Source organism: Cannabis sativa, chromosome X (assembly GCF_029168945.1).
Source record: "Cannabis sativa cultivar Pink pepper isolate KNU-18-1 chromosome X, ASM2916894v1, whole genome shotgun sequence".
In the NCBI taxonomy this organism is placed as follows: domain Eukaryota; kingdom Viridiplantae; phylum Streptophyta; class Magnoliopsida; order Rosales; family Cannabaceae; genus Cannabis; species Cannabis sativa.
This window is the reverse complement of record NC_083610.1, coordinates 19,271,591-19,297,328: the sequence shown is the minus strand read 5'-3', so window position 1 is coordinate 19,297,328 and position 25,738 is coordinate 19,271,591. Positions and strand designations below refer to the sequence as shown.

The following is a 25,738-nucleotide window of genomic DNA, read 5'->3' as shown; positions in this document are numbered from 1 at the left end:
TGACAAGTGTGTTCAATTCTGTAAGTCTCCTCTATTAAAATTAAATTGATAATCCTGGTACACAATTTTCAGTAACATGCATATCTTTTTCCTTAACATCAATTAAGTATGATTATTTTATGAGATACTAATTAGTTATTTTCCTTAAAAGCATAACATGTATTTTATTTTGTCAATTGTCAATGATATTTGATTTCTTTGCTTGATTCGAATCACATATATTTATTGTACACATTGTATTTTATTTTCGGTTTTAATTAAAAAAAAAAAAAAAGAGGGAGGCGTGTGACTTGCTTCATGGGTCAAGGAAAATCTCGTGCATAAATGGTAAGTATCAACATTCATTCTTTCTTTGATTTATTATGATATTTTTCCAAGTAAAGATTAATCTTTATATGGTAATGTGTCTTTATTCTTGAAAGATTGCTTTATTTTTGGAAAAATTTGTTGGCATTTCTAGTTTCCTTTTATTTTTTTTTTTAAAAAAAAAAAAAAAGGAAAGGGGAAAGGAGTTGAGAAGTGGGCGGTTTCCTCTTGTGGTTCATGGGCTGGCGGTTTCATTTTGAATTTTCAAAATTGGTTTCCTTTTTCTTGTTTTGATTCCAAGGTTATATAAACCAAATTTTGTCACTTATTTCACCACCTACCCGAACCCCCTTTCTTGTTTCTCTGTCAAACACTATTCATCTTCTCTTTCAGTTTCAAAATGGTGAGAACCAAGAATCTAGGGCACTCAAAAAAATTAGAAGAAACCGTCCCAACTCCTTCTAGTGCACCCCCTGCTGCCTCAGTTCCTCCTCCTGCTGTTGCAAAGCCTGGAGATTCATCGCTTCCCCAGCGTGAATCTCAAGCCGTGAAGCCAAAACGTCCACCCAAGCAAGTTGCTCGCAAATCTGTAAGGCCCTATCGCACCTGGACTTCGTCGTCTGAATCCTCGAAGGAATCTCCTCCTCCATTGGCTGTTCCTCCTCCTGCTGCATCAATGGCTGGCACCACTCCAACAGGCCCTTCCACTCGAACTCGAGCCCAGCAAGCCTCGGCTGAGAAAGAACTTCAAGCCTCTCAATCTCGAGAGAAGTCTGCTCCTCCAGCCAAGAAGAAACTCAAGACCAATCCTCCCTCGGCTTCCTCGAGTTCCAGTTCAGAAGAAGAGGATCCAATGGAAGTCTCTTCAGACAAATCAGTTTCTCTGCATACTGAGAAGGACAGTGAGGACACAGAACTCGAGCCAGAGCCTCCTCGTTCAAAAACTGCTTCTGCAGCAAAGGCCTCTGCTGCTGCCAAAGGCAAGCAGCCCATGGAAGATCCTCCATCTGGTAATATCCCTTCCTCTATCTCTGGCTGTCCAACTTTTTACTATCGAGACAATGAGCGTAGTGGAATCTTTATGCAACTCGTAAGTTTGAAAGTGAGAGGAATTATGATTTGCATGCCCATCGTGTTTATGGTATTGTAAAGTTCATTCAATTTCATCAATGGGAACACACTCTTACTGGTTTTATTGGATTCATTGCTAACATTATTAAAGAGTTTTATGCTAATCTTACTGATGATTTCCTTGATGAGAACTCTAGACTGTATAGAAGAGTGTATGTTAGGGGTCATTGGTTCTCATTTTCTGAAAAGGACATTGCTCAGGCCCTGCAATTGCCTGAGAATGTTTCCAATGCTGTGGTGTCCATGGATCGTGACTTGATGCACTCTGAACTCACTGGTGCACGTTCAGAATTGAAACCAGGGGAGAGTCTTCGAATTACTCACCTCACTTTTGCTCATGCTTCCCTTATGCGGTTTGCACTAAGCAATTGGGTTCCAAATTCGAACAAGACCGTGGTGTCTCAAGAAGTGGCTACACTCCTATACCGCATCACCTCTGAAACTTCCATTGATCTAGCCTCTCATATTCTCAACCAGATTGTCTCCTTTCGAAGAGGTAAAAAGCCAACCTTCAAACTTGTGTTTCCAAATTTAATCTATAAGGTTTTATCCTCTCAGAAGAATGTGGCCCAAGCACATGAAACACTTGAGCCTCCCATCACTGGCCCTACATTCCAACCTTCTGAGTATTTTGATGGTGTGTTCCAAAAACGGCCAAAGGCCGAGTGCGCTTGGCTTCTGGCCGGTGCAAGTTCGAGCTCGCTGTGCGAGCTCCTGGAAGTCAAGTCTGAACTTCAGAATGTGTACACTTGTCTTGAAGCAATGGCTGATGTCCAGCATGACATGTCCAGGCAACTGTCCACCTTGATTCAACTCTACAAAAATTAAAGTGTTTTCGCTTGTTTTTTTTTTTTTTTTCTTAAACTTTGGTCTATTCTTGTTCTTTGTTTACTTTGGCACTCCGATAAACAAAAAGGGGGAGAGATATTTATTTTTTTTGGTTTGTTCTGTTGCCCAACTCTGGACCCTCTTTTTCAGGGGGAGTTGTGGTGTGTTAGTACCTGTGAACTTAATGTTTCTTAATATTTAAAGTTAGCATGTTTTTTTGGTTTTGTTGTGATATTCGATTGTGTTACTCAGGGGGAGTAGTTATTTGTTATGGCTAACTTTAACTTGCAGGTACTTTGTGTTAAAAATTATTTTGTTCATCTAAAGTGCCAAAGGGGGAGATTGTAAAGTCTTTTTTTGGCAAGTTAGTTGACAAAATAATTTTTCCATTTATGGTAAGATTGGTGTGCATTCATATTCGATTTCTTACCTTATAAATTCGGATTGTAGTTGCCCTTTTCCTTGTTTGGAAAGTTGCACTTTCAGCTGAACTTTCCTTTGTTGAAAACTTCTCAAAAGAGAAGGAATTCTCTTTTGGAAAGTTGTATTTTTTAGGGAAACTTTGTTTATTGCCTTAACCTTATTGATTTCGATTGTATCTTGATACAATCAGAATATCTAATCTGTTTTTGGCAGGAATCAAACATTAAAAGAAGATCGAACCCGATTTTAGTAAGTTTCCCATTCGCTGCGTCGGACATCACGAGATACGATGTAGCGGATCGTGTTTCTTTTGGAAAGTTTTTGTACAGCTGCTAATTCGAACTTGTGGTTGCCTCTTTGGTTTCTATGATCTATAAATAGAGCCTAGAGAGCAACCATTCGAATTACCTCTTCCATTATTCATTTTCTACATTTATCTTTTGAGAGAAGAGAGTCTTTCTTTGTTTTGTGAGAGCCTAGTTGTTCATCTAGGTTCTAGTTGTTCTATTTCTGTTCTTACTCTATCCTAGAGGTTGTGAAGAACTACTTGACTGAACAAGAGATTGGTCTTCGGGAGAAGACTTGATAAAGCCTTACTTCGGGAGGAAGTAAGCACTTGGTCTTCGGGAGAAGACTTGTTGAAGCCTTACTTCGGGAGGAAGTAAGCACTCACACTTCAAAGACGAAGGGAGTTCGGGCTTGAAGGTGTTTCAAGAAGTCAGATTCATAAAGTGGATTACAAAGGATTGCGGCAATACTTTAGAGGGAGTCTAAACTTGTTTAAGTCAATTGTCTTTGTAATTTTGATACTTTATTAATTGATTTCATTCTCTGGGCGTGGCCCCGTGGACTAGGAGTGTTCGGGAGAACACTGATACCACGTATAAATCTCTTGTGTCAAGTTATTTATTTTTCTGCAAATATTTTATATTCTGCCTGTTCTGTTTTGCTGTAGCAGAATTACTTTCTGCTGCTGCAAACGATTACAGTTTTTATATTTTCTTATATACAACTGACATTTGCAAAAACACGGTTTTTCAGTGTTGTTGTTGGTTTAACAGTGAGTATCTTGACAGATCCTTAGCTTACATGTTGATCACCCCTTTAATATGTCTATGTCTACACATCCTGGTTTAGTTGATAAACCAGTTTCCAGCTTGATGAAGACAAATGTTCGTGAATGGGATATTGAGATCCTAGAAGACTTGAAGCTCGTGATAGAATTGCTACTCTCTATGTTCCTATTAACTCATCCATTGAAGAGGATTTCTGGTATTGAAGCTTCGAAAAGTCAGCAGGTTACTACACTGTCCAAAGTGCCTACAAGTATCTTGAAGAGTTTAAAAATGGATTTTCCAATGATAATTATATTGGTTTTTGGAGAAAGATTTGGGCTCTAATAACATACCCCCAAAGGTGAGAAACTTTCTTTGGCGTGCAACTTCAAACGTGTTGCTTTCTTGTGTTTAATTGGTGACCAAACATGTGCCAATTAGAACTATCTGCCCTATTTGTAACAGTAGTGCATAAACCATTTTTCATGCACTTGTTGGTTGTTCTTTTGCTCGTTCTTGTTGGCACAACTCTTGTGTCGATTTTGGCAGCTGGATATAGACTGCTTTTTCCTCTTGGTGGCATAGTTTATCGAGCAGGGTAGGGGACCGAATGCTTGAGGAGGCAGTTATGGTGGCATGGGGCATTTGGCAAGCTCGAAAATGTTGTCATTTAGAACCAGAAATCTTCAATAACTGCTGCTATTATTCTTTCGGCTAGGTGTGCTCTTGATCAATATCATTTTGCTCAATCAACAAAAGATGAATCTTTATTATTATTTCGCGATAATGATAAAGTTTTTAAGCATTGGACTACTCATGTGTTAAACTAGATCAAGGTCAATGTCGATGGTGCAATCTTTGAGAAATTTGGACATTTTGATTTTGGTATTACAACCTGTGGTCATGATGGAAAGGTGGTTGCGGCTTTCAACAAATCTTTTGAGGATCGGGTTCAACCTGAGATGGAAGAAATCACTGGCATCAAGGAGGCCCTTAGTTGGATTGATAGTTTTACTTGCAATGATGTAGTTCTTGAGATGGATAGTTTAGTTTGTGTTCAAGCTATTTTGAGTCATCTCTCCATTCCGTCTCAATTTTTTATTGTTTCGATTGTAAGACTTTTTCTTAAATGTTTGTCTTTTGTTTTTATTAGTTTTGTTAAACAATATGCAAATAAAACTACTCATTATATGGCGCGAACTTCTTGTTTCTCCACAGGTCGTACTATCTAGGAGGATCTTCTGTCTTCTGAGTTAGTTGCCATTGCTATGACTAATTTTTCAGTTTATTGAAAGCTGAAGTTTTATTCAAAAAAATATACATCTTTATTAAAATAAATGACATTTACATTACAAATAGATGAAATACAATAGAATATGATACTGGTAATAAGACCTTAAATGTTTGTTGTTCTAAGTATTTTTTATCAGCGAGCTATCAAGCCACACTAGTTTATACACTCCTGTTCCCACAACAACTTCTATAATGTAAGGTCCTTTCCAGTTTGGGTTAAATACCCCTGTTGCAGGATCTCGTGTATTAGCAAACACATGTCTTAACACTAAATCACCTACTTTGAAGAGTCTCTTTCGAACTCTTTTATTGAAGTGTCTTGTGATTCGATGTTAGTAAGCAACACTTGTGATTTGTGACTCAGTGCATTTTTCGTTGAGCATATCTAAGGACATCTTAAGTAGTTCTTGGTTTTGTTCTTGGTCGTAGAATTTAGGTCTGTGTATCACAAAACATTTCTTTTGAGCCAAATGCCAGTGAGAATGGTGTCCCATCGCATTTTTTTTCTGTTGTTTTATGGGCCCAAAGAACGTGAGGTAGCTCATTAACCCATCTTCCCTTAGCCGCATTTAGCTTCTTTTTTTATAGTGTCTATTAAAGTTTTATTAATAGCCTAAACTTGCCCATTAGCCTGTGGCCTAGATACTGACGAGAAGCTCTTAATAATCTTATTCCATTCGCAGAACTCAGTAAATAAATCTTCGTCAAATAGAGTCTCGTTATCAGATACTACTTTTATGGGGATTCTGAGCTTGCATGCAAATGCTATTTTTAATCACAAAGTCCATGACCTTTTTGTAAGTGATTGACACCAAAGGTTCGGCTTCCGTCCACTTGGTGAAGAAGTCAACTGGGACTACGACACATTTTGTACCAACCTGCCCTGTTGGTTAAGATCCAATCAGGTCAATCTCTCATATTGTAAATGGGTAAGACGAGATCATCATTCGTAGTTCGAGAACCGTTGGCCCTTATCACTTTTTTTTAACAAACTCATGACTGTCTTTGTTGATGGTTGACCAATAATAATCATGTTGAATTATCTTTTTAGACAAACTTTGCCATCATGTATGATCTCTGTAAAAGCCCTCGTGAATTTCTCTAATAATATCAGAGGCTTCTATGGAAAGTACACATCGCAGTAAAAGTATGGAATGTTCCCTTCTGTAAATTTACCGTCAACCAGTGTGTATCTCAGGCAGGGCCGTCTTAAATATTTTAGAGGCCATGTTCTAATCTTAAAAATTTGGCCCTTAATAAAAATAATAAGTATAATTAAATTCTAAGTTCAATTTTTTATTTATTTTTTTTTAGGTAGATGAAGTTTAAAAATTTACTTCTAGAAGTTTTAGTTAAAAAAAAAATATTTCATTCATATTTGATAATTTTTTTTAAAAAAAATAAAGTCTTGCCATTAACTCAAACTCATATATATAATCGTGCGTTTATTTTTTTTTTCTCTCTTTTGATATTTTCTTTTCTTTTTTTTTAAATGAAAAACTTAAAATTGAATAGAAATATTTAAATAAATATGATGAAAAAAAATATTTATTAATCAGTTTTTGAAACAACTAAAAGATAGTATATATATATTCCACTATCAAACATATATATTGAATGGAATATAAAAGATTGAAAAAAAAAATAGTAAACTACCATAAATTGTAAGAGATTCCAGGTATAAAAAGGTGGGTCATTAATTAAAAAAAATAAAAAAATAAACTGAAAAGGATTTAAATTTAAAAATGATAAATATTTTAGCTTTTATTTAGTTGGGCCCTGTGCAAGGTTGGGTCCTGTGCAATTGCACAGCTTGCACAAGGTTAAAGCCGGCTCTGATCTCAGGATTGTATCTAAGAGTTGACGTGTCTCAATTTTGTTTGTTAGAAGTTATTTAGCAAGTATTTAACAATATGGATCATCCACATGGGGCTCGTATCTATCATTTCTACATCTTTCTATCAGTTTTGTAGATGCGTGGCTCACTTAACACCTTCAATACTGGAACTAGATTCAATTAATCTAAGTCAAACTGTGATGCCAATTTTGCTAAGGCATCAACATTAGAGTTCGGTTCTCTTGGAACTTGTTTAATTTTAAAATAATCAAACTTTTTCCAACTTCTTCCAAACTTTCTCTAGATACTTGGCCATATTTGTGCCTTTTGTTTGGCATTCACCCAATACTTGATTTACGACCAGCTGTGAATCGCTGAAACATTGAATTGGCTTGGCTTTTAAGGTTTTTGTGATTCGTAATCCTACCAGGAAAACTTCGTATTCTACCTCGTCATTCGAAGCATCGAATTGGAATCTTTATTACCTTTTTCACATTCCCTCTAAAAGTCTCTAACTATGCCATCTACCTTGTTAGTGAGTCTCTGGGTAAGTTTTGTGGTCTGCATTGAGTAAACTGGAAGAGCAAGACCGACAGGCTTAATCAAATTAAGTAGCCCGCCCTACCTTTGAAAGGGTTTTAATAACCTTCCACCCTTGAAGTTTAGAAACAAGGTTCTCCAAAATAAGATTGAAATTAACATGTTTTTTATGGGATAATCTAACTAAAGGGAGAGTCTCACATAATTAATATTAATTATAAAAAAATCTATCAAGATACTCCCAGTGCTCCTTGGCTTCCTCAATATTAGCTCTCCCTATTAATTCTACTCAGTTTTATTCCTTTTATTATCCCATTGTTTTAAGCCTCCTCCAATCAAGACAACACTTTTGCTGCATGCCCAAATGAAAAGATAGGGTGAAACTGAAAGGAGGTTACCTTACTAATGTCACATTTAGAAAAGATTTTACTCATATTTCTCCCATTCAAACAAATTAATATTCAATAATGTCGTGGAGATATATTGGTAGACCCAGTTGTAGAAAATCAGAGGCACCTTAAAACTAAAGAGCACACGGTTGATGAACTGCCAGCTCAACTTATCATACTTGTAAGAATTTTGTTTTTTAAATTTAAAATAAAATAAATAAAGACCAGCTTTATGTTTAGTTTTCTGCCGTTAATTCTAACTAGTGATTTTAGTTAAAAAATAAAATGAGGGATATATATTCGGATATTCGGATATTCGGATTACAGTTGTAAGTTATTAGTACTTAGCGATTTATATATAGAATAATGTCCTAAATACATATATATCTATACCAATTTATGGATAAATATTTCACCAGGAGAAATCAGAACTACAAATCTAAGGTGGCTTTTGGTTGGAGGTAATGAAATGGAATGGAATAGAAAGGAAACAATTTTCATTCCATTTCTTTGTTTGGTTGCATTTTAAAGTATTGGAATGACATTCCAATAGAATGCTCTTTCTACCATTTTGGTGGAATAGCTATTCCATTTTAAAAAGGAAGGAATGACCATTCCAATGTAACAAGAAAAAAAAATTAATTATTTTTTTATCAATTTTTTTTTATGCATTTTAAATTTTATTCCATTCTATTCCTATTCCTATTCCTATTCCTATTCTCATTCCCATTCCTATATTTTCATTCCTCCCAACCAAAAGCCTCCTAAAATAATAAGGAGTTGTAGTGATATATTACTAATATCTCTGTATATTAATAAATCCATATATAGAAGGAATATATAATACATTATATTGAAAGCATTTTGATGTAAAATCTAGTTGGCAATTATAGAGGTGCACTAATCGATGACTCTCATCCTCGTCGGTAACCTTACTTAGATTTCACTACCCACTTGAGTCTTGACCTTTCTTTTATATTGTTACTGGCCACCATAAAATCATAACGTTTTATAGTTAAAAGATTTTTTTCAATCTTTTTTTAATCATGAACACTATTTATTTTGAGTATATAAGTAATAATTAAAGAAATATATAAATAAATGGAAGTATTTAGTTGGATCGGGGCTAAGACAACGTGTGTCCAAATGCTGCCATAATAGATTCAATTACTATATATGTCAAGAAAGCTGAGATATATATACTTATTGTTTACGTATAGAAGAAAAACCACAGTAATAGCGTGTTGACTACAATTTTTATGATCCAACTACACTTTAATTATTATATTTTTTTTTATTTAAGCGTTTATATATTACATCAGCATAATCTGGGACTCGAACCCAAGACTTCCAATACACACGCACCCCTTATAGCCACTTAAGCTAGCCTCAAGTGATTTGCACTCATTCGGGGACACCACAAGATACAGATCATACGATCAGTGCACCCCACGAACGTCATCACCTTAATTATTATAGCAGCCTTTACAATTTAGATCTTAAAATATATACATGCGTATATACTTAATTATTACATAATCCCTATATTATTATATGATCTATCATTAATAAATCACACTTTCTGATATATAATCTTACTTAATTTATTTTTTCAGTGTGTCACACACACATTATTATATAAATAAATATATCATGAATTAAACTCATTAATTATCTACCTACAATGATTATGAGAAAAGTATTAATTGAAGTAAGTCCACTTCTAAAACCGCGTGACAACTCATTAGATCATTAAAATTGATCCAAGTCCTGAAACCTTACGTAACCCATTCTCACATTTTATTATTTGGTTTACAAAAGTTATATATGCTAATATATAAAGTTCACCATCATTTATTATCTTTAGATTTTTTTTTTTAAGTATCTATATTTATCTTTAACAAAATCCTTTTATACAAACCATTTAATCATTTGACATAACACAAACAAAGCATCGCGCTACTATAGAACTATATCACAATCTGTTCCACGACACTACAAAAGTGTAGATACACATTAAGATGGAGAAACTAAATTTCTATGTGCATTGCGCACAACATTGTCATCAAAAGAAATATATATACCAACTAGTCTCGTGTTCGAGGTTCGAGATCTGAGTTCGGGTCAGAGTTCGGTGTTGGGATCCGAGTTTAGGTTCATGGTCCAGGTTCTAGTTTGGATTTAGGGTCTAGGATCTGGGTTCAGGTTGGAGTCCAAGATTTAAGTTCGGATATGTGAGTAAAAATGTAAAAAAATAATGTTTTAGATAAAAAAAAAATTTAAAAATAGAAAATAACATTTTGATGTTTGATATTTTCTAATTTTTTAAAACTCAATTTTCAAAAAACTGTTTTTAAAAAATTTGGCCAGAACTTTTATTAATTTTTAAATGTTATCTTCTATTTTTAAAATTTGAAAATAATTTTTAAGTTATGAACTAAATAATCTTCTACTAAAATTAAAGTTAGTTAGAATCTATTAGAATCAAGAATATATAGCATCATTCTCCACTAATTGACTCTAAGTCTCAAAAATCAGCTCATCACAGTTGGTAATGATATGTTGTCTTTGCCTGCTAACTTGGCAAATTAAGTAAAGAAACTAAACTTTTTTTTTATATATATATATATAATTGGATTTTTCTTATATCAAAAAATTTATGGTTTTTTTTTTTCTTTATATATACCGATAAAAATTTAAATGTTGTTTGAAAATATAATTAAACTTTTTTCTTAATAAAATATCAAATGTAGCATATTAAAAAAATAAATTAAGTATTATTTTTTTATATAAATAATAATAAAAATACAAAATATGATTCTTTTAAAAAATAAATTTAAGGCATTTTTTGAGAAAGATTTTTTGGGCTAAGTGTGCCCCTTCTGCCTTACCCTTGAACTGACCCTAACGACGGAGAGGGGGCCGGAGGGACCATGATCCCCCCTAAATATTTTAATTTTTTTTTTAATTTATATTTAAATAATAATTGAAAAATTAAATAAAATAATTTTTATATAATTTTACATGTATTGCCCTTGCTAAAATTTTGGTTTGGTTTGGCTTGGCCATTGTACATGTAAACTATTTGAAGGGTAGGTCTAAATAAATAATATTTTCCTAGTTAATAATAATAAATAAAGTTGTTTAGTGTAGTGGTAAAGATTTTTTCAAAGTTTAAAGAGGTAATACATTTAACACTTCAATATTTTATTTTCATTTTTTTAAAAAATAAAATATTATTATTGAGAATTGAACCACTTGTAAATTAATAATGTAAAATGTATATAAAAGTTACTTTAATACAATTATGCATTATTTTACATATATTTTATTATATCTACCACATTGAAGTCTTAATATTTTTTCTCCTACTTAATTTTATTTTTAGATTCCCCTGTGGGTAAAAATGATGTTGATCATGATCAACAATTTTTATATTCCCATTATCAAATCCAACATAAAATCAAATCCATGTCGGAAGAAGCCATCAAGATTTGGTGATGATCTACATAAATACACGATTGATTAATCCATGTTGACAGTAGGATTTAGTATTTACACATCGAATCATTGCTAATAATTCCATAAACTTTTGATTATGTGTATAGATATAATTTAAGATTTCACAACCAACAACAAATAAGATGTGTTCTGAGATCACTTTAGAGTATTATTGAGTAGTGTAACCTTATAAAAATACATTTCAGGACTAATGAATTTAAGCAATATGAATTTTTGTACATGTATATGAAAATATATTCTTGTACTGAAACAGAGAATACAATACAAGGTGGAGTTAAGCTATTGTTCCTCAAAAAATAGGATTAACGATGTCTCATTCTTTAAATTAAACCTCTGGATTTGATCAGGATAGCGATGAAGATGACGAAGCTGGCGACGAATTGTTTAGTGTTTTCGATAAAAAGAGTGGTTGAAATGGGAATACCATCTTGTGTTCATGTCAAAAGCTGTGCTTATCCCTTCAGTGTCTAATTAAATTTTGTATTAAGAGCAACTTATAAGGGGATTAGCAGCTAAAACTATTGCCTGGACGCGGCGGCGAGCCTCAGATGATCAAGTCCCATGCCCATGCCCATGTCCATTCCATTGTATGCTAGGGGAGCATACATCCATAGTTCATCAGAGCTCAAGAGCTACAAAATTCAGAACAAACACAGAGTTAGCAACTAAGAAGTGAAAATGTAATATAAGAATGTGTAACTAACGTAAGTATTATGTTAGATATTAGGGGTGTTCAATCCGTGGTTCCAAACCCCAATCAATCCGGACTAAACCATTTGAGATTAGACCAAATGAATCCAGTGTGAATGATTAATTTAATCAATCCGGACCGTTTTAAATTCTCTGATTCGGTCACAGTTTTAAAAATCTCGATAGCGGTTCAAACCAAACCAAACCAATCAACCAATCCAATCCTTATAATTATTATATATATTTTATATATTATTTTTGGATAAAATATTGATATTTAAGTAGAATATTGATATTGAATTTATATTGTTATAATAATAATTTTTTATTACTTATGTATTATATAAACATATTAAAAGTAAAAAAATATCAAAAAAATGAACAAATTATTGTAAAAAAAAATTAGAATAACTACGAAATACAAACTACGGTTCGAACCAAACTAATCCGTTTTTGAGTGGTTTGGTTTGATCATTTTATTAGTCTGGTTTGGTTTTGAATTTTTAAAAACCGTAATAGTAGTTTGGTTAGAAAATTAAAAATCCTAACCAAACCAATCCGTGAACACCGCTATTAGATAATGTTATTATTGTAGTTTTTGAAATAATTACCTTGATTTGAAGCTGCAAGAACTTCACATACTGGACAGCTTCTTCAAGCATAGTGCTAATGTCAACCTGAAATGTAAAGTAACCAATTAATTAACAATCTTGAATAAGGTATGAAGTTTTGAAGAGTATTCAATTCATTCATATTGTGTCATGCACATACCTTTGTTCCATTTGGGACAAGGTTTTGTAGTACTTTTAGCCTCTCATTGATTTTCTCTCTTCTCTTCTGCAAGACAAAAGTGGGAAATTTTTCTTAAGCAACAAAGCAAAACAAAGTACTGAAAAACCAGATCATGGGACAAAATAATACTATAGACATATAGTGAATGTGCTTAAAAATGATTGGTAAAGGACTTATATTTACCCTGGCATAGACGCTTTGAGGATCGGTTGCAGACCCTCTTGAAGCTCTTGCTTTCCCACTAAGGTTCAAAGCTGTAGGTTCTTTTGGACTCAAGCTTAAAGCTCTTTCTCCTAGCTCTTCATCAACAGAATCATTCGAGTGTTGTTCCTCCGAAAGGGAGCTGTTCGAGTGTCCTTTATCGGTGCCTGCACTATTGCCATCTTCTTCATTGTCACTCATCAGAGCAAGTTGTTTTTTACTCTTCCTTGACTTTACATTCCTCTTGTGTTTTGGCTCCTAAAATAAATTACAAAATGAGGAGAAATTAGGAAAACATATTCCAATACAATACATCTCTAATTAATTACAATTTATTAAGGTACTTACTTCATGAGATGGACTGATAGACCTCTTCTTAGAATTCTCAGATGTGACTCCACTTGCCACAGTTGAAGATTCAGGTACTGTCATTTGATCACATTCCCATTTGTGTGGAGAAAAGTGATCAACAACAGCTGATGTAGTTAGCTGGTTTACACCAGATTCTTCCCCATTAATGGTTCCATTATTGCTCACTTCTTGGTTCTGCCATTCTTGGCTGTGATCAGGATCAACAAGAAACAAGTTTTCGTTTTGACATTCTTCACTGAATTCAACAGAGACATTATTGCTTGTCAGCCAAGTAACTGGGTGAGAATAAGGACTAGTATTAATCATTCCTTGTGAGAAACTACAAGGGTAATTGTCAATTTCTGAAACACTTGAATTATGTGAATAAGAAGTTCCTGGCCAAATGGTAAATGGGATTTGATCATCTAAGCTTGAGGTTTCAATTGTCAAGTGATCATCATTTGTGACCCCACAGCCAGCTAGAAAATAGTGATCAGAAGCCATGAAATGATGATGATCATTGTGATCAGTTTCTTCTGAGCAATAAATCCCATTGAAGTTGCTCCATTCACCAGATGAAATAGCACCCAACATAGGCTCCATTTGTTGAACTTGATTAATTAGGTAGAAGAGAAAAGAGGGCAATTAATGTATTTAGAATGAGAGAGGGCTGTATTTGCTTGATGCTTATGAACAAATGACAGAAGCTGGTATTTATAGATTAGCTATTACATAATTAATGAACAGAGCATTTCATTGACTTAATGAATAGAATTTCATTTTCATTCTTTAATACCAATCATTAGCAGAGATATAAATTAAAAGAAGTCTCATTGTTTTTAACCAATCACTTGGTCTTTTCCTTATGGAGGCAATTTAATAGTACAACTAAGAGAGAGAGAGAGAGACAAAGAAAAATAATAATTGATTAATTAAATAATATGTAGCTTTTCCTTACTTGGGGGGGTGATGATGCAATCTTCAAAGGACTAAATGTGTAATTAAGAATTTTATTAGTTCTGTTACTTGTTAATTGTTATTAATGTATGAGTATTATTCTTAATTGCTCATCCCAAGCAGCAACACAGGCTGTGTAGTGCCTATTAATTGGTCAGCAACCTGTAAATATTATCGAACAGTTAATTTTTCAGGCAAGCAAGGTTGTCCAACATTATTGTATTTTTTTTTTCTTAAGCTGTAATTTTAAGTACGAGAATTGTTAAAAGATATTATTGTATTTAACCCCTTTTCAGTGTATTGTGGACAACGTCCCACATGGAATAAATGGTAGAGAATTAAGCTATATATAAGAACATGGGCTACTCCACTCATTGCTAATTAATTTTGAGATGGAACCTCATGATTCTCAACACAAAGTCATACTCAAGGACTAACTAAGTATGGGATGTTATATAATTTAAGAAAATAATTTTTAAAAAATATCGTTAATTAATTACGGAATACCACTTATAAAAGGTGCTAGACACTACTAATGTTCAATAGTAATACACTTTTTAAGTACTCGTAAGTACAATATAAGATTTCATAAATGTACTACCATAGACTAAATGCGTAGGAGAATATGTTAATTAACCATCGTTAGTTATATTTAATAAATAAACCAAAAATTAGAGAATCGAGGGACTACTAATTTTTTTGTTTATTATGTTAATTATATTGGTTTATCTGACTATCTCTCTCTTATTTTCAACAATTAGATAAATAAATAAAAAAAGAAGAAGATTGGTACCCCCAAGTCCAACAATCTCTATAATTAAAGTATTTGGAACATGTATTTAATTTTAACTTAAACTGGGAATCTATTTGGTAGTACATTTTTCTTCAAAATTAAATACAAAATAGAATTTTTATGTGTTTAATATTGAGCAATTGGTTTGACCCAGGTGGGAACCCTAAGCAAATTTATATTCTGTTCAGGTTAGTTTGGTAGGTTAGGTTAATTACAGAGCTTATTATATATGTATAACATGCTAGTTAAGTCCAATTGACTTAAAGAGTAAAATGCCTTTCAATTCTTACTCCATATATAATACAAAGCCTTTGGTAAACAATTTTCACATCTGGTCCACCAAGAAATTTACTCCTCCTCACAACTTTTTTGGGTTTAATCTCATCATATTTAGGGAGTGTAATGTAGTTACTCATTTGTTACCCAAGCATATATTTTTGTTCACATATATAGTTAGTGATTAGGGATAATCCCTTTTGATGCATGCCAGTACTGCTTTCACTGGTAGACTCAAAATTTCGTTCAAGCAAGGACAGAATAAAACATTCAAACAATACAATATATAAATGTAATTATACATATTTATTTAGAAGGGATAGAAACCTATTTTCTTCTACATAAAAAAATGAGCATAGACAAGAGCCCCGCTTTGTCCTTCATTTGGTCCGTCACTTCTGCCTTAGCCTTTTTGTTTGTAAGTTTCTCCATTCTTGTGGGGAGTCCATTGTTAAAGAAAATAAAAAACAATTTTAACTGTACTTAATTATCAATTATCTTAGTAAAACTTTGAATTTCTAAATTATCTTATGCAGTCATCTTTTGATCAAGTTAAAATATGAATACAATGAAGGTAAGAGCATCTCTAAATGAATGGCTATAAGTGGTTCATTATTGTCATTTTTTTTAGCATACAAAATATGGCAGTCTAAAATTGCACCCTAATAAATATTACATTAATTTTTTATGGCTAATTAGGATTTTTGTCCCTGAACTTTGACATGTACTAAATATTTTCCCTTGAACTTTTAAGGTCGTTAAAAATGCCCCTGAACTATTGAGATTGTTGGATTTAAGGACTTTTGTCTAATTTCATTCAATTTTACTATTTCAGTGATTGTTTATGTACTAAATCATGCTCCCCAGACTTTGATATCTACCAAATCATGCCTATCGAACTTTGACATGTATTAAATTATGCCCCCTGAATTTTCATCCATGTTAGACTTTTTTACTAAAATTGGAAACAAGTCCTTAAATCCAACAATCTCTATAGTTCATGGGGCATTTTTAACGACCTTGCAAGTTCAGGAGACATGATTTGATACATGTCAAAGTTCAGGGGCAAAAATCCTAATTAGCCATTTTTTATTTATTCTTTTGTTATAGTTTACAACTTTTAACTATATTTAATCATTGTTATACTTTTAAGCTAAATTTTAGAACATTTTCAATAGTTAGAACCAACAATTGATAAATTGTTTTTCTTAATAAATAATGAAATTTTATTAATGACAAACAACTAAAATAATAGCTGAGATATCTCCTTATTAGAGACATGATATGAATAAGAATTAAAAAAATGAGCCAAATAATCAGTCGTTTAATTCCAAAATTATTTTACAAGAAATTAAAATAAAATTAGATAAAAAAGATTGCACCATCACAATTAATTTTAAGAATACTTATATTCTATTTCATCAATAGCTTAGTAGATTACAGTAAAAACTGTTGCAGCAGGTTTATTTAACCTCGTAGCTTGAGCACTCAACTCTTGTGTAAGGTCGTAATTGCACTACTTACAACACTTGTTATTCTCAACCACTAATAACGATGTGATGGCGAGTATCGAAGAACAAAGAAAAACTAACAACAAAACAAAACAAAATCATGTTACACAAACAAAATTAAAATACTCATCATGTCACAGAGACAAGTGGAAAACGCTCAAAACTCAGTTACAGAGACAAGACTAAAATACTCAAAACCATATCACAGATATGAGACTAATCGCAGTACAGTAACTATAAATTTAAGAACGAAAAACCCTAATATTTTTTCCCTATTATTAACCCTTAGAGAATAGTTAATCAGACATTCTATCACAATATTATTTAAGTTGATATTCCATAGCTAGGCAATGGCATGAATATGGAGTTAAATAAAATAAGAGAAAACCAGTTTGAAAAAGAACCGTACCTAAAAAACAGTGCACGATCGATCAAAAAAATAAACAAGTCCTACCTGAGATTCTGGCGCTGTTCTCGGTTCCAAGTTTTTGGCTTAGAATTTGAGCTAATTTTTCCAAACGAAGATCAAAGGAAATTTCATTTAATTTGAAGCATTTAAATTAAATATACATATTTATTTATTTATATGTCATAATTATATTAATTTAATACTGCCAACCATTGCACGACTTCTCAGTAGAATATTATCCCCATTGAAATAAACTGAAATTGATAAGAATAAAATCTTTGCAATAACACAAGAATAAAGTGATATATTAGAAAATAGTTATAATGAGATAATTTCAAGTTATTTTGATCTTCTTAGCCGGCACAGCGCATATATTTATTTATATATATAGTTTGGTTTGCCAACCTTAGGTGCGATGATATTGATATTTATTACTAAGGCTAAGATAACACCTTAAAAAATTGAAATTAAAAATCAAAAGCATCCGTAGGTGTTATTTTTATATATATAATAATATAATTTGTTATCAAAATTTATATTCATATACTTTTATACATAATGAATTGAGAATTGTTTATTTATTTTTATTGAAGTACTTAAGCCCTAGCTAAGTTATTGCCGTTAAATATATAACACGTGTTTGGGGTTGGATAAAAAGATATATAAATTTATTATAGTTCTCGAACAACTTAATAGTTTTAAAACATGTCATTTAGAAAAAATAATTTTAAAATATGTAACAGATTATAAAGAATAATATTTTTGAATTTTGTTTTTGCACCCTTATGATTTTTTTTTTTAAAAAAATATCTTTTAAATTACGAAAATACAAGTGTACTTTTTATTTTTATTTGGCTTATTTGAATTGTACCGAAGATCCTTAAACTATATGTTTTAGCAAGTAAGTCCTCAAACTTTATTTTTTGGCAAATTAATCTTCAAAACTATATAAGTTTTGACAAGTTGATCCCCAAACTTTATATTTTAGTAAATTAATTCCTAAACTTTTATTTCTTTAGCAACATTAAGGTGGCGTTTGGTTGGAGGTAATGAAATGGAATGGAAAGGAAACAATTTTCATTCCATTCCTGTGTTTGGTTGCATTTTAAAGTATTGGAATGACATTCCAATGGAATGCTCTTTCCACCATTTTAGTGGAATGACTATTCCATTTTAAAAAGAAAAGAATGACCATTCCAATGTAACAAGAAAAAAATTTAATGATTTTTTTATCAATTTTTTTTATGCATTTTAAATTTTATTCCATTCCTATTTATATTCTTATTCTCATTCTTATTCCTATATTTTTATTCCTCCCAACCAAACGCATAGTAAGTTCCCACTATTAGATATTGATATTTTTATTATTTATTTTACTTACTTTAATTTATGTTTTTGTGTTAAAATCAAATAATTTTATTTTTTTAATTTTAATATACTTTGAGATAAATAATTATATTAATATTTTTTATTTATTGTATATAAATATTAATATTTTAATACTTTAATTTATTATATTCATATACATTAATAATAAAAAAAAATAAATAAATACTAACGGACACATATAGTAGCTAAGAGAATTTTAGTCTCTCACATTTCTATATTTTAGCATTTGTAGTATATTTTATTGTTGATATATGAATATGTGGTATTATAACTTTAATAAGAAAAAAAACAATTGAAAATGCTTAAATAATAATATTATTTTTTTATAAACTACAAAAGTAAATTATATTTTAAAATTTATTTTTAACTTATGTTTCGCGGCGAATCTATGAAAATTTACCGTCGTTGTTACCATTACAACGACAGTGGATTGAACGATTGCTAGCGGTGATTCACGAAGGCTTAGACGATAGATGCTGAAATGTATAAGAATTTTTCTTCCCTAGCTTATTTTTTAAGGTTAACTTGTAATTAGATTATTAACTTGTTAATACTTAGACTATTTTTAATATATTTGTGTAATATAATTGTAATTTTTTTAATTGCTTCCATGAAACTATAATTTAGGTATATTGACTAATTATGAAATTAATTTAAGTAATATTTAATTTAGCTCTCAAAAAATAAATATTTAATTTAAATTAAATAATATTTATTTCAATTTAATAAATATATACTTTAAATTATATTTTTAAATTTATAAACAGTTTACTAGAAAAATAAATTAATTGTTAAGGATATGCATGGCGTCGGTTATTACAGCATATGGCGTCAGTTATTAGGATATAACCGACGTCATATGATACACTATAGTGTCAGTTATATTCGATCCTATAGCGTCACCTAGATTAGTATTAGTAGCGAATTTTGTTAATATTGACGCTGAAAGGCCCCCAAAATCCAAATTTAATTATAGTAGTGGCTTCTTATATAACAAATAAAAAAGAAAGAAATATGTTCCCATTTCTGTCTTTTTAATTTTCTATCCCTCTTAAATTTTCTTTCCATCCCAATTGCTTTCCTACCAAACAGTGTTAATTTAGTAGATTACCTTATACATGATTTTATTTATTTATTTATTTATTTTTCCAGAATCGGCTTTTGGTGAGTTTTAATTCATAGTACTGTATTGAAATTATTGACATTATAATAAGTTTATGTTAAGGATTAATTTATGAACTGAGCTTTCAAACATTTCAAATGAGCACTTCTTCTAACGCGTTTACATAATTTATGTATCTTAATTGGATTAATATACGAAGCCTATACTTATAAATATATATATATAAATATATTTACACACACATAAATATTTCTTTTGAAGCTGACAGGTTCATGCACAGATAAACCAGATTCAATTGTCTTCTAAATTTTAGACTTACATATTAATCGATGATTTGTTCTTCAAATATGACCTATATAAATATATAGACAAAATAAAAATAAATAAATTGACTTCATAATATTTATTTTTCAAAATAACAATGTCAATGTGATGATCAAAATGGTAAAATATGCTGACTTTTTGAGCTCATCACTTCTTTATAATATTTTCCTTTTTATTAATTTTCTTTTGGGGATTCTTATTATTAAATAAGTTGACTTCTCTTAGTTTAAATTTAATTAATTTATTAATCTGTTCTTAATTGGTACATTTCTCAGTTGACTTCAGCTTCCTTCTCTTACTTTATTGTTAAATTTCTCCTGTACTTTAGTCAACCAAGTTGACTTGATAATTATATTGTTATTTAAGTTGACTTTAATGATCATTCAACCATTTTTTTTTTCTTTTTCACAAATTCAATTCCGTCTTCTGTTTTTTTTTTCCCAATTAGCAATAACAAAAATATTATATATTTGATTATATCTTTCCAATTTTCAAAAATACCTTTTGCCTAGGTATATTCCAAATTTTCATATATAGTGGCATTTATTTTTTTTGCAGATCAAACAATAATAAATCTTCATATATTCACGCCAGCTCTTGATCGTATAATTCAATATGGATTTGTATAAAAATTGGAAAATTATTATGTATACTAATAATGTATCAAAATCTATATAGGGTGATCGATTATATTGATCATTATAGTTGTTATTATTAACATATATATAGACTTGAATATAGTACTACACAGTGGTCATTAATAAAAAGACGATGTACGTGAATCTCACTACTAATAACGACGAATAATATATATAAAATTACTACCATATATTATATATATATATATCTTACAAATTAATCCACTGTTCTTGTCACTATATCCTTCTGCCAGCTAATTTTTTTTAACTTCATTTTCGTTTTATAGAATTCTTTTTAAGGAATAAGAAAAAGAAACAGGAAAGATATATATGTGTTTTGTAAATCATAAGTGGAATGAATTTTTGTTACGCTATGTTTTTTTTTTTGGCATAAATTAAAAATGAAGATATTGATATTGATACAAAAAATAGTGTACATTATTATTTAATAACATATAACAAGCAGAATATATTGATCTTTCAAATTAGGGACTCTCATCAATATGTATAGTAATTTATAAGTACATGTAATGATTGATTAATTAATCGCCACAAGAATAGAATGCTAGATTTTAAGTAATTAAAGGCTTGTATTTTCAATATTTGGAAAAGCAATTAATTGTAGCATAAGTACGTAGTTATTGCTATCGTGAAATGCTAAAGGGCATCAGTGGTGCTTAGACTTAAAATTCAGAGAATATAGGAAAATGATTTGCTCGGCTCATTTACTGCAGAGCCAGAGCCTTGCCTTTTATAGATTTAGAAAGTTGTTACTAAAGGTAATGAGAGCAACGACTCTTTGACAGATGGCTAAAAAGCAAAAGGGCTATTTACAAAAATATGGGAAAATAAAGATAAGTTTTGATATATATGGCATAAAAACTTAATTACACTAAATATGGCATTTTTTTAAAAAACTTACAAATATGGGAAAAAGTCTTGAGGAATGCCATAAAAAACTTTAAATTTGTGTTTCTTTTTATTTATTATTTCTTTTTTAAAAAAATAAAATACTAAAATAAATAAAAAATGATCTCAACTATAGATATTATTTTTTTTTTACAGAAATTAAACTTGTTTTTTTTTTTATTTAAACTACTATTTTTTTTTGTTAAAAACTAATTATTTCATTAAAAGCAGAAAAAAAAAAAACCAGTTTCATCAACATCATCCTGAAGAAAAAACAATATAAAAAATTATAATCTAAAGATAATATAAACTTTAAAAATCAGTTTCATCAACATTGAAAGAAACTATTAATTTCATTAAAAGAATAAAAAAATAGTTTCATTATGTTATTAGAATTTTTTTTCAAGTTACTTTTTTATTATTTTTTTTCTAGGTTGGAAACTTACATTTATATTTTGTTATTAAATTATTGGTAGGCATTATGTGTTGTTTTGATTATATTTGTGATTAGTATTTTTTTTTTTTTTGTATATTTGTGTGTGTATGGTTTTATTTGATTGTCTGATGAAACTGGTTTCAATTAACTTTATTATTAACATTTGTATTTTGTTATGATTTTTTATAACGTCAAAACTGGTTTCACATGTCGAAACTGGTTTCACAGATTTTAACTGTTCTTTAATAGGGTTGCTCAATTTTTATGATATTATTATATATTTTTTAGTTTGTATAAAACCAGTTTTCTTATTGTATGATATTTGAACAACAATTTTTATTTTATTTTAATTAATCAGTTTCTGACACACATATTATTTTATTATTTTCATAACTGGTTTTTTTAAGTAACTAGTTTTTATAACTAATTTTTTTTTATTGTTGTTCATAATTGAATTTATTCAATTTTTTATTAATTTATTTCAAGAAACTGGTTTTTATTTGTTTGTTTTTAGTTTGGTTGTTTTACTAACTAGTTTCTCACATTCCACTGTTTTTTTTTTGTTATTCTTTTATAGTTTTTATTGCACTTTTGTCTCTTTAATTTTCTTTGTTTCTTTTTTTTTTTTCTCTTTGATTTTAATTTATGATTCTCTTTGTTATATTTGTTGCATATTGTATGTTTAAATTAACTCTAATTTTTGAGCAAGCAAATAAAAAATTAAATGCCAAAATAAAGAATGAAGTTAGAAGTTTGATTATTAGGTATTGATATAAAATTTATATGTTCAAAACTGGTTTTTAAATGGGAAATTTCAATTTTCGACCCTAATAATACAACCTATATCAAAATTTATACCCCTTTATAATTTGTACAAATTTATTCCTATAATTTTAAAAGTTTCCTAAAATACCCCCTAAATTAAAAATTCCCTCTCTCAGACGTTCCCTCTCTCTTTCTGACGCTCCCTCTCTCTCTCGCTCTTCACGATCACGAACCCCCCCCACATTTCCCTCTCTCAGACGTTCCCTCTCTCTCTCATTCTCTCTGTTTTCCTCACGAGCACGAACCAGACAACCAGACCAACGGCGTCGACCACCCACGAACCCAACCACACGAACCAGACAACCAGACCAACGGCGTCGACCACCCACGAACCCAACCCCACGAACCAAACCCAATCGACGAACCGAGGAGAAACTGCCGTCACCACCACGAGGAGAAACTGCCGTCGCCACCACGAGGAGAAACCGCCGTCACCACCCACGAGCAAAAACCGTCGCCTACACCACGAAATTCAGTCAAAGGTAAGATTTTTTTTTAAAAAAAATACATTTTTCATAGATTTGGATGCCAATTATTGCATGTTGTTGAGATTAGTGGATTTTGTGTAGCATTTGTGATCTTTAGGTGTAGTGTTTGAATGAAATCTGTGTAAATTACAGGGTTATCGATGACATGTCAATAGGTTATCGATAGGATGTCGATAGATTTAGTGTCTGTTTGAATGTCACTGTAATTTGTATGTCGATAGGATATCGCTTGTATGTCGATAGGATGTCGACTGGCATTTTAAGAGTATTTCTGCCCTATATTGTCGACTACTTATCGACAGTATGTCGATGGTATGTCGATTAAATGAACATGTTGATTGGTAGGTTGTATTGTCGACTGAATGTCGACTGTATGTCGACAGTATGTCGATATATTGTGTAATTGTTATTTGTTTAAATTATCGACTGAATGTCGACAGGATGTCGACATTTTGTCGACATGAAAGTGTTTTCTCTTCTTTTGATAATGTCGACATAATGTCGAGGGTATGTCGACATAATGTCGACATGTTTGTTTTGAAATTTTTGTGTGCTTACTGTTAGATAATGTCGACTGAATATCGACATGATGTCGATGCTATGTCGACAATTTTAAATTTTCTTAGCAGCTTTATTTATTTGTTTTTTGTTTTTCGGATGGCTCCCGGACTCATTATTCCGGCACGAGCATTTCACCGGCCGCGTCACATATAGGGGCAACTTTGGAATTTTTGCCAAAATTAAAGCTCGGTTTGAGGAGTTCAACCTTAACAACACGGCGAAGGAAAGCCGTTTCGGGAGCTTCTGGAATGCCGTACCACTGACATTCTCCTCGGTGTTATTTCACCAGCTGATGCTCCACAAAATGAAAGTGGATGCTCAGGAGGAGTTGAGGATGAGGTTTTATGTTGGTCGGAAGGAGGTCCGATTCGGGGTGCTGGAGTTTGCACTCATTACGGGTTTGGACTTCTCCTCGGGGCCAACAGAAGAGGAGAAGGCTGCGCAGGTCGCGCGCTCGGGGTCAGACCGACTGATCAACAAATATTTCAACCGGTCTGATAGTGTGAAGACAGAAGCACTCCAACTTCAGTTCACAAACTGCCAGAACCCGGAAGACTTGTACAAGCTCGGCTTGTGCTTGTTTGTGGAGTCAGTGCTTCTGGGCCGCGAGGCCAACGCGCTGATCACGCCTCACATCATTAGATATGTGGAAGACCTCGAGTTCTTCTTCCGGATTCCTTGGGGGAAGCACTCATTCGCCAGACTCATGCACTCGCTTCAGAAAGACATGTTGAAACAGAAGGCCAACTACGAGAAGAAGCTGAGTTCGGATGTTCAGCACGAGTGCAAATACACAGCATATGGCTTCGCACCTGCAGTCCAATATTGGGCGTACGAGGCCATTTTGGAGGTTGGCAAGAGGTATGGCACGAACCACGGGATTCGGTTCCCCAGGATGCTCGAATTTGGACGAGCAAAGGCGATATTGGGAAGAAAGACGTCAGCGCATTATTTTCTAGACGGGTATGATTTTCACTTATGTTCTGAATAATTATTTAACATAAATGCTTGTAATAAATGCTAATTGGTTTTATTTTGATATTTGTTAAACCATAAACAGAATCTGGAAGTGGTGAAGGGGCTCCTTCCACGGACAGAGGAGGAGGCATTTGTGAGGACAATTTCTTACGATGGTGTGGAGAACCTGGTTGATGATGCGTGGATGACACGGAGGTGAGGCAGGTAGTCAGGTACCAGAGACTCAGGTCCCAGACACTCAGGAAAGAGACACTCAGGTACCAATTTTTGGAACTTTTTTTTATGTCTTCATTTTTTATTATTTTTGTTTTGTGATATTTGTTACATTGTGGAATTATCGTATGCTTACCGTATTTTTTTGATATATATTTTTTCAGGCCACTGGTTCAGAACCTCAGCCCAGTGCACCATCTTCATCAGGCGTTCGGGGTGCCGAGTACACTGATTTAGTGGCTCGGTTGGATAGGATCGAGGCTGACACTCAGGGTCTGTATGCTGCTCAGGCCGAGCTGAAGAAGGCATACGAGACCAGCCATGTAGAGCTGAAGGGTGGTCAGAACGTAATTATGGAGCAGCTCAGACACATATTGGCCATGTTGAATCGTCCGCCAACGACAGCTTCGGCACGGAGGCCCCGGCGGATCCATCTACCCCACCACCGTGCTTCACCCCCGAGTAGAAGAGGATGAGGTCTTCCCCAGAACGATTACGATCCTTATGAGGGAGCTCCGGCGACTCCGATCGAGGCACAACCTCTTATCCA

General features: G+C 32.0%; 1 protein-coding gene across 1 annotated transcript; it reads right to left on the bottom strand.

The window, feature by feature from the left end:
* Positions 1–11,276: 11,276 nt before the first annotated feature.
* On the bottom strand, positions 11,277–13,993 carry LOC115714809 (transcription factor bHLH84-like). Its single transcript, XM_030643572.2, has 5 exons — positions 13,356–13,993; positions 12,990–13,265; positions 12,786–12,851; positions 12,626–12,691; positions 11,277–11,956 (listed from the first exon to the last, which is right to left on the bottom strand). The coding sequence occupies exons 1-5, from the start codon at positions 13,959–13,961 to the stop codon at positions 11,843–11,845; spliced, it is 1,128 nt and encodes a 375-aa protein (XP_030499432.2). The 5' UTR covers positions 13,962–13,993; the 3' UTR covers positions 11,277–11,842.
* Positions 13,994–25,738: the final 11,745 nt, after the last annotated feature.

Bases quoted from the DNA above. Each gene is read 5' to 3' on its own strand.
- LOC115714809 (XM_030643572.2), bottom strand. From the start codon at position 13,961: ATGGAGCCTATGTTGGGTGCTATTTCATCTGGTGAATGGAGCAACTTC. The intron at 12,852-12,989 runs GTAAATATAAGT...TTTGTCTTGCAG, and splicing joins CTCAAAGCGTCTATGCCAGG to AAGAGAAGAGAGAAAATCAA. The intron at 11,957-12,625 runs GTAATTATTTCA...TGAATTTTGTAG, and splicing joins TCTTGCAGCTTCAAATCAAG to CTCTTGAGCTCTGATGAACT.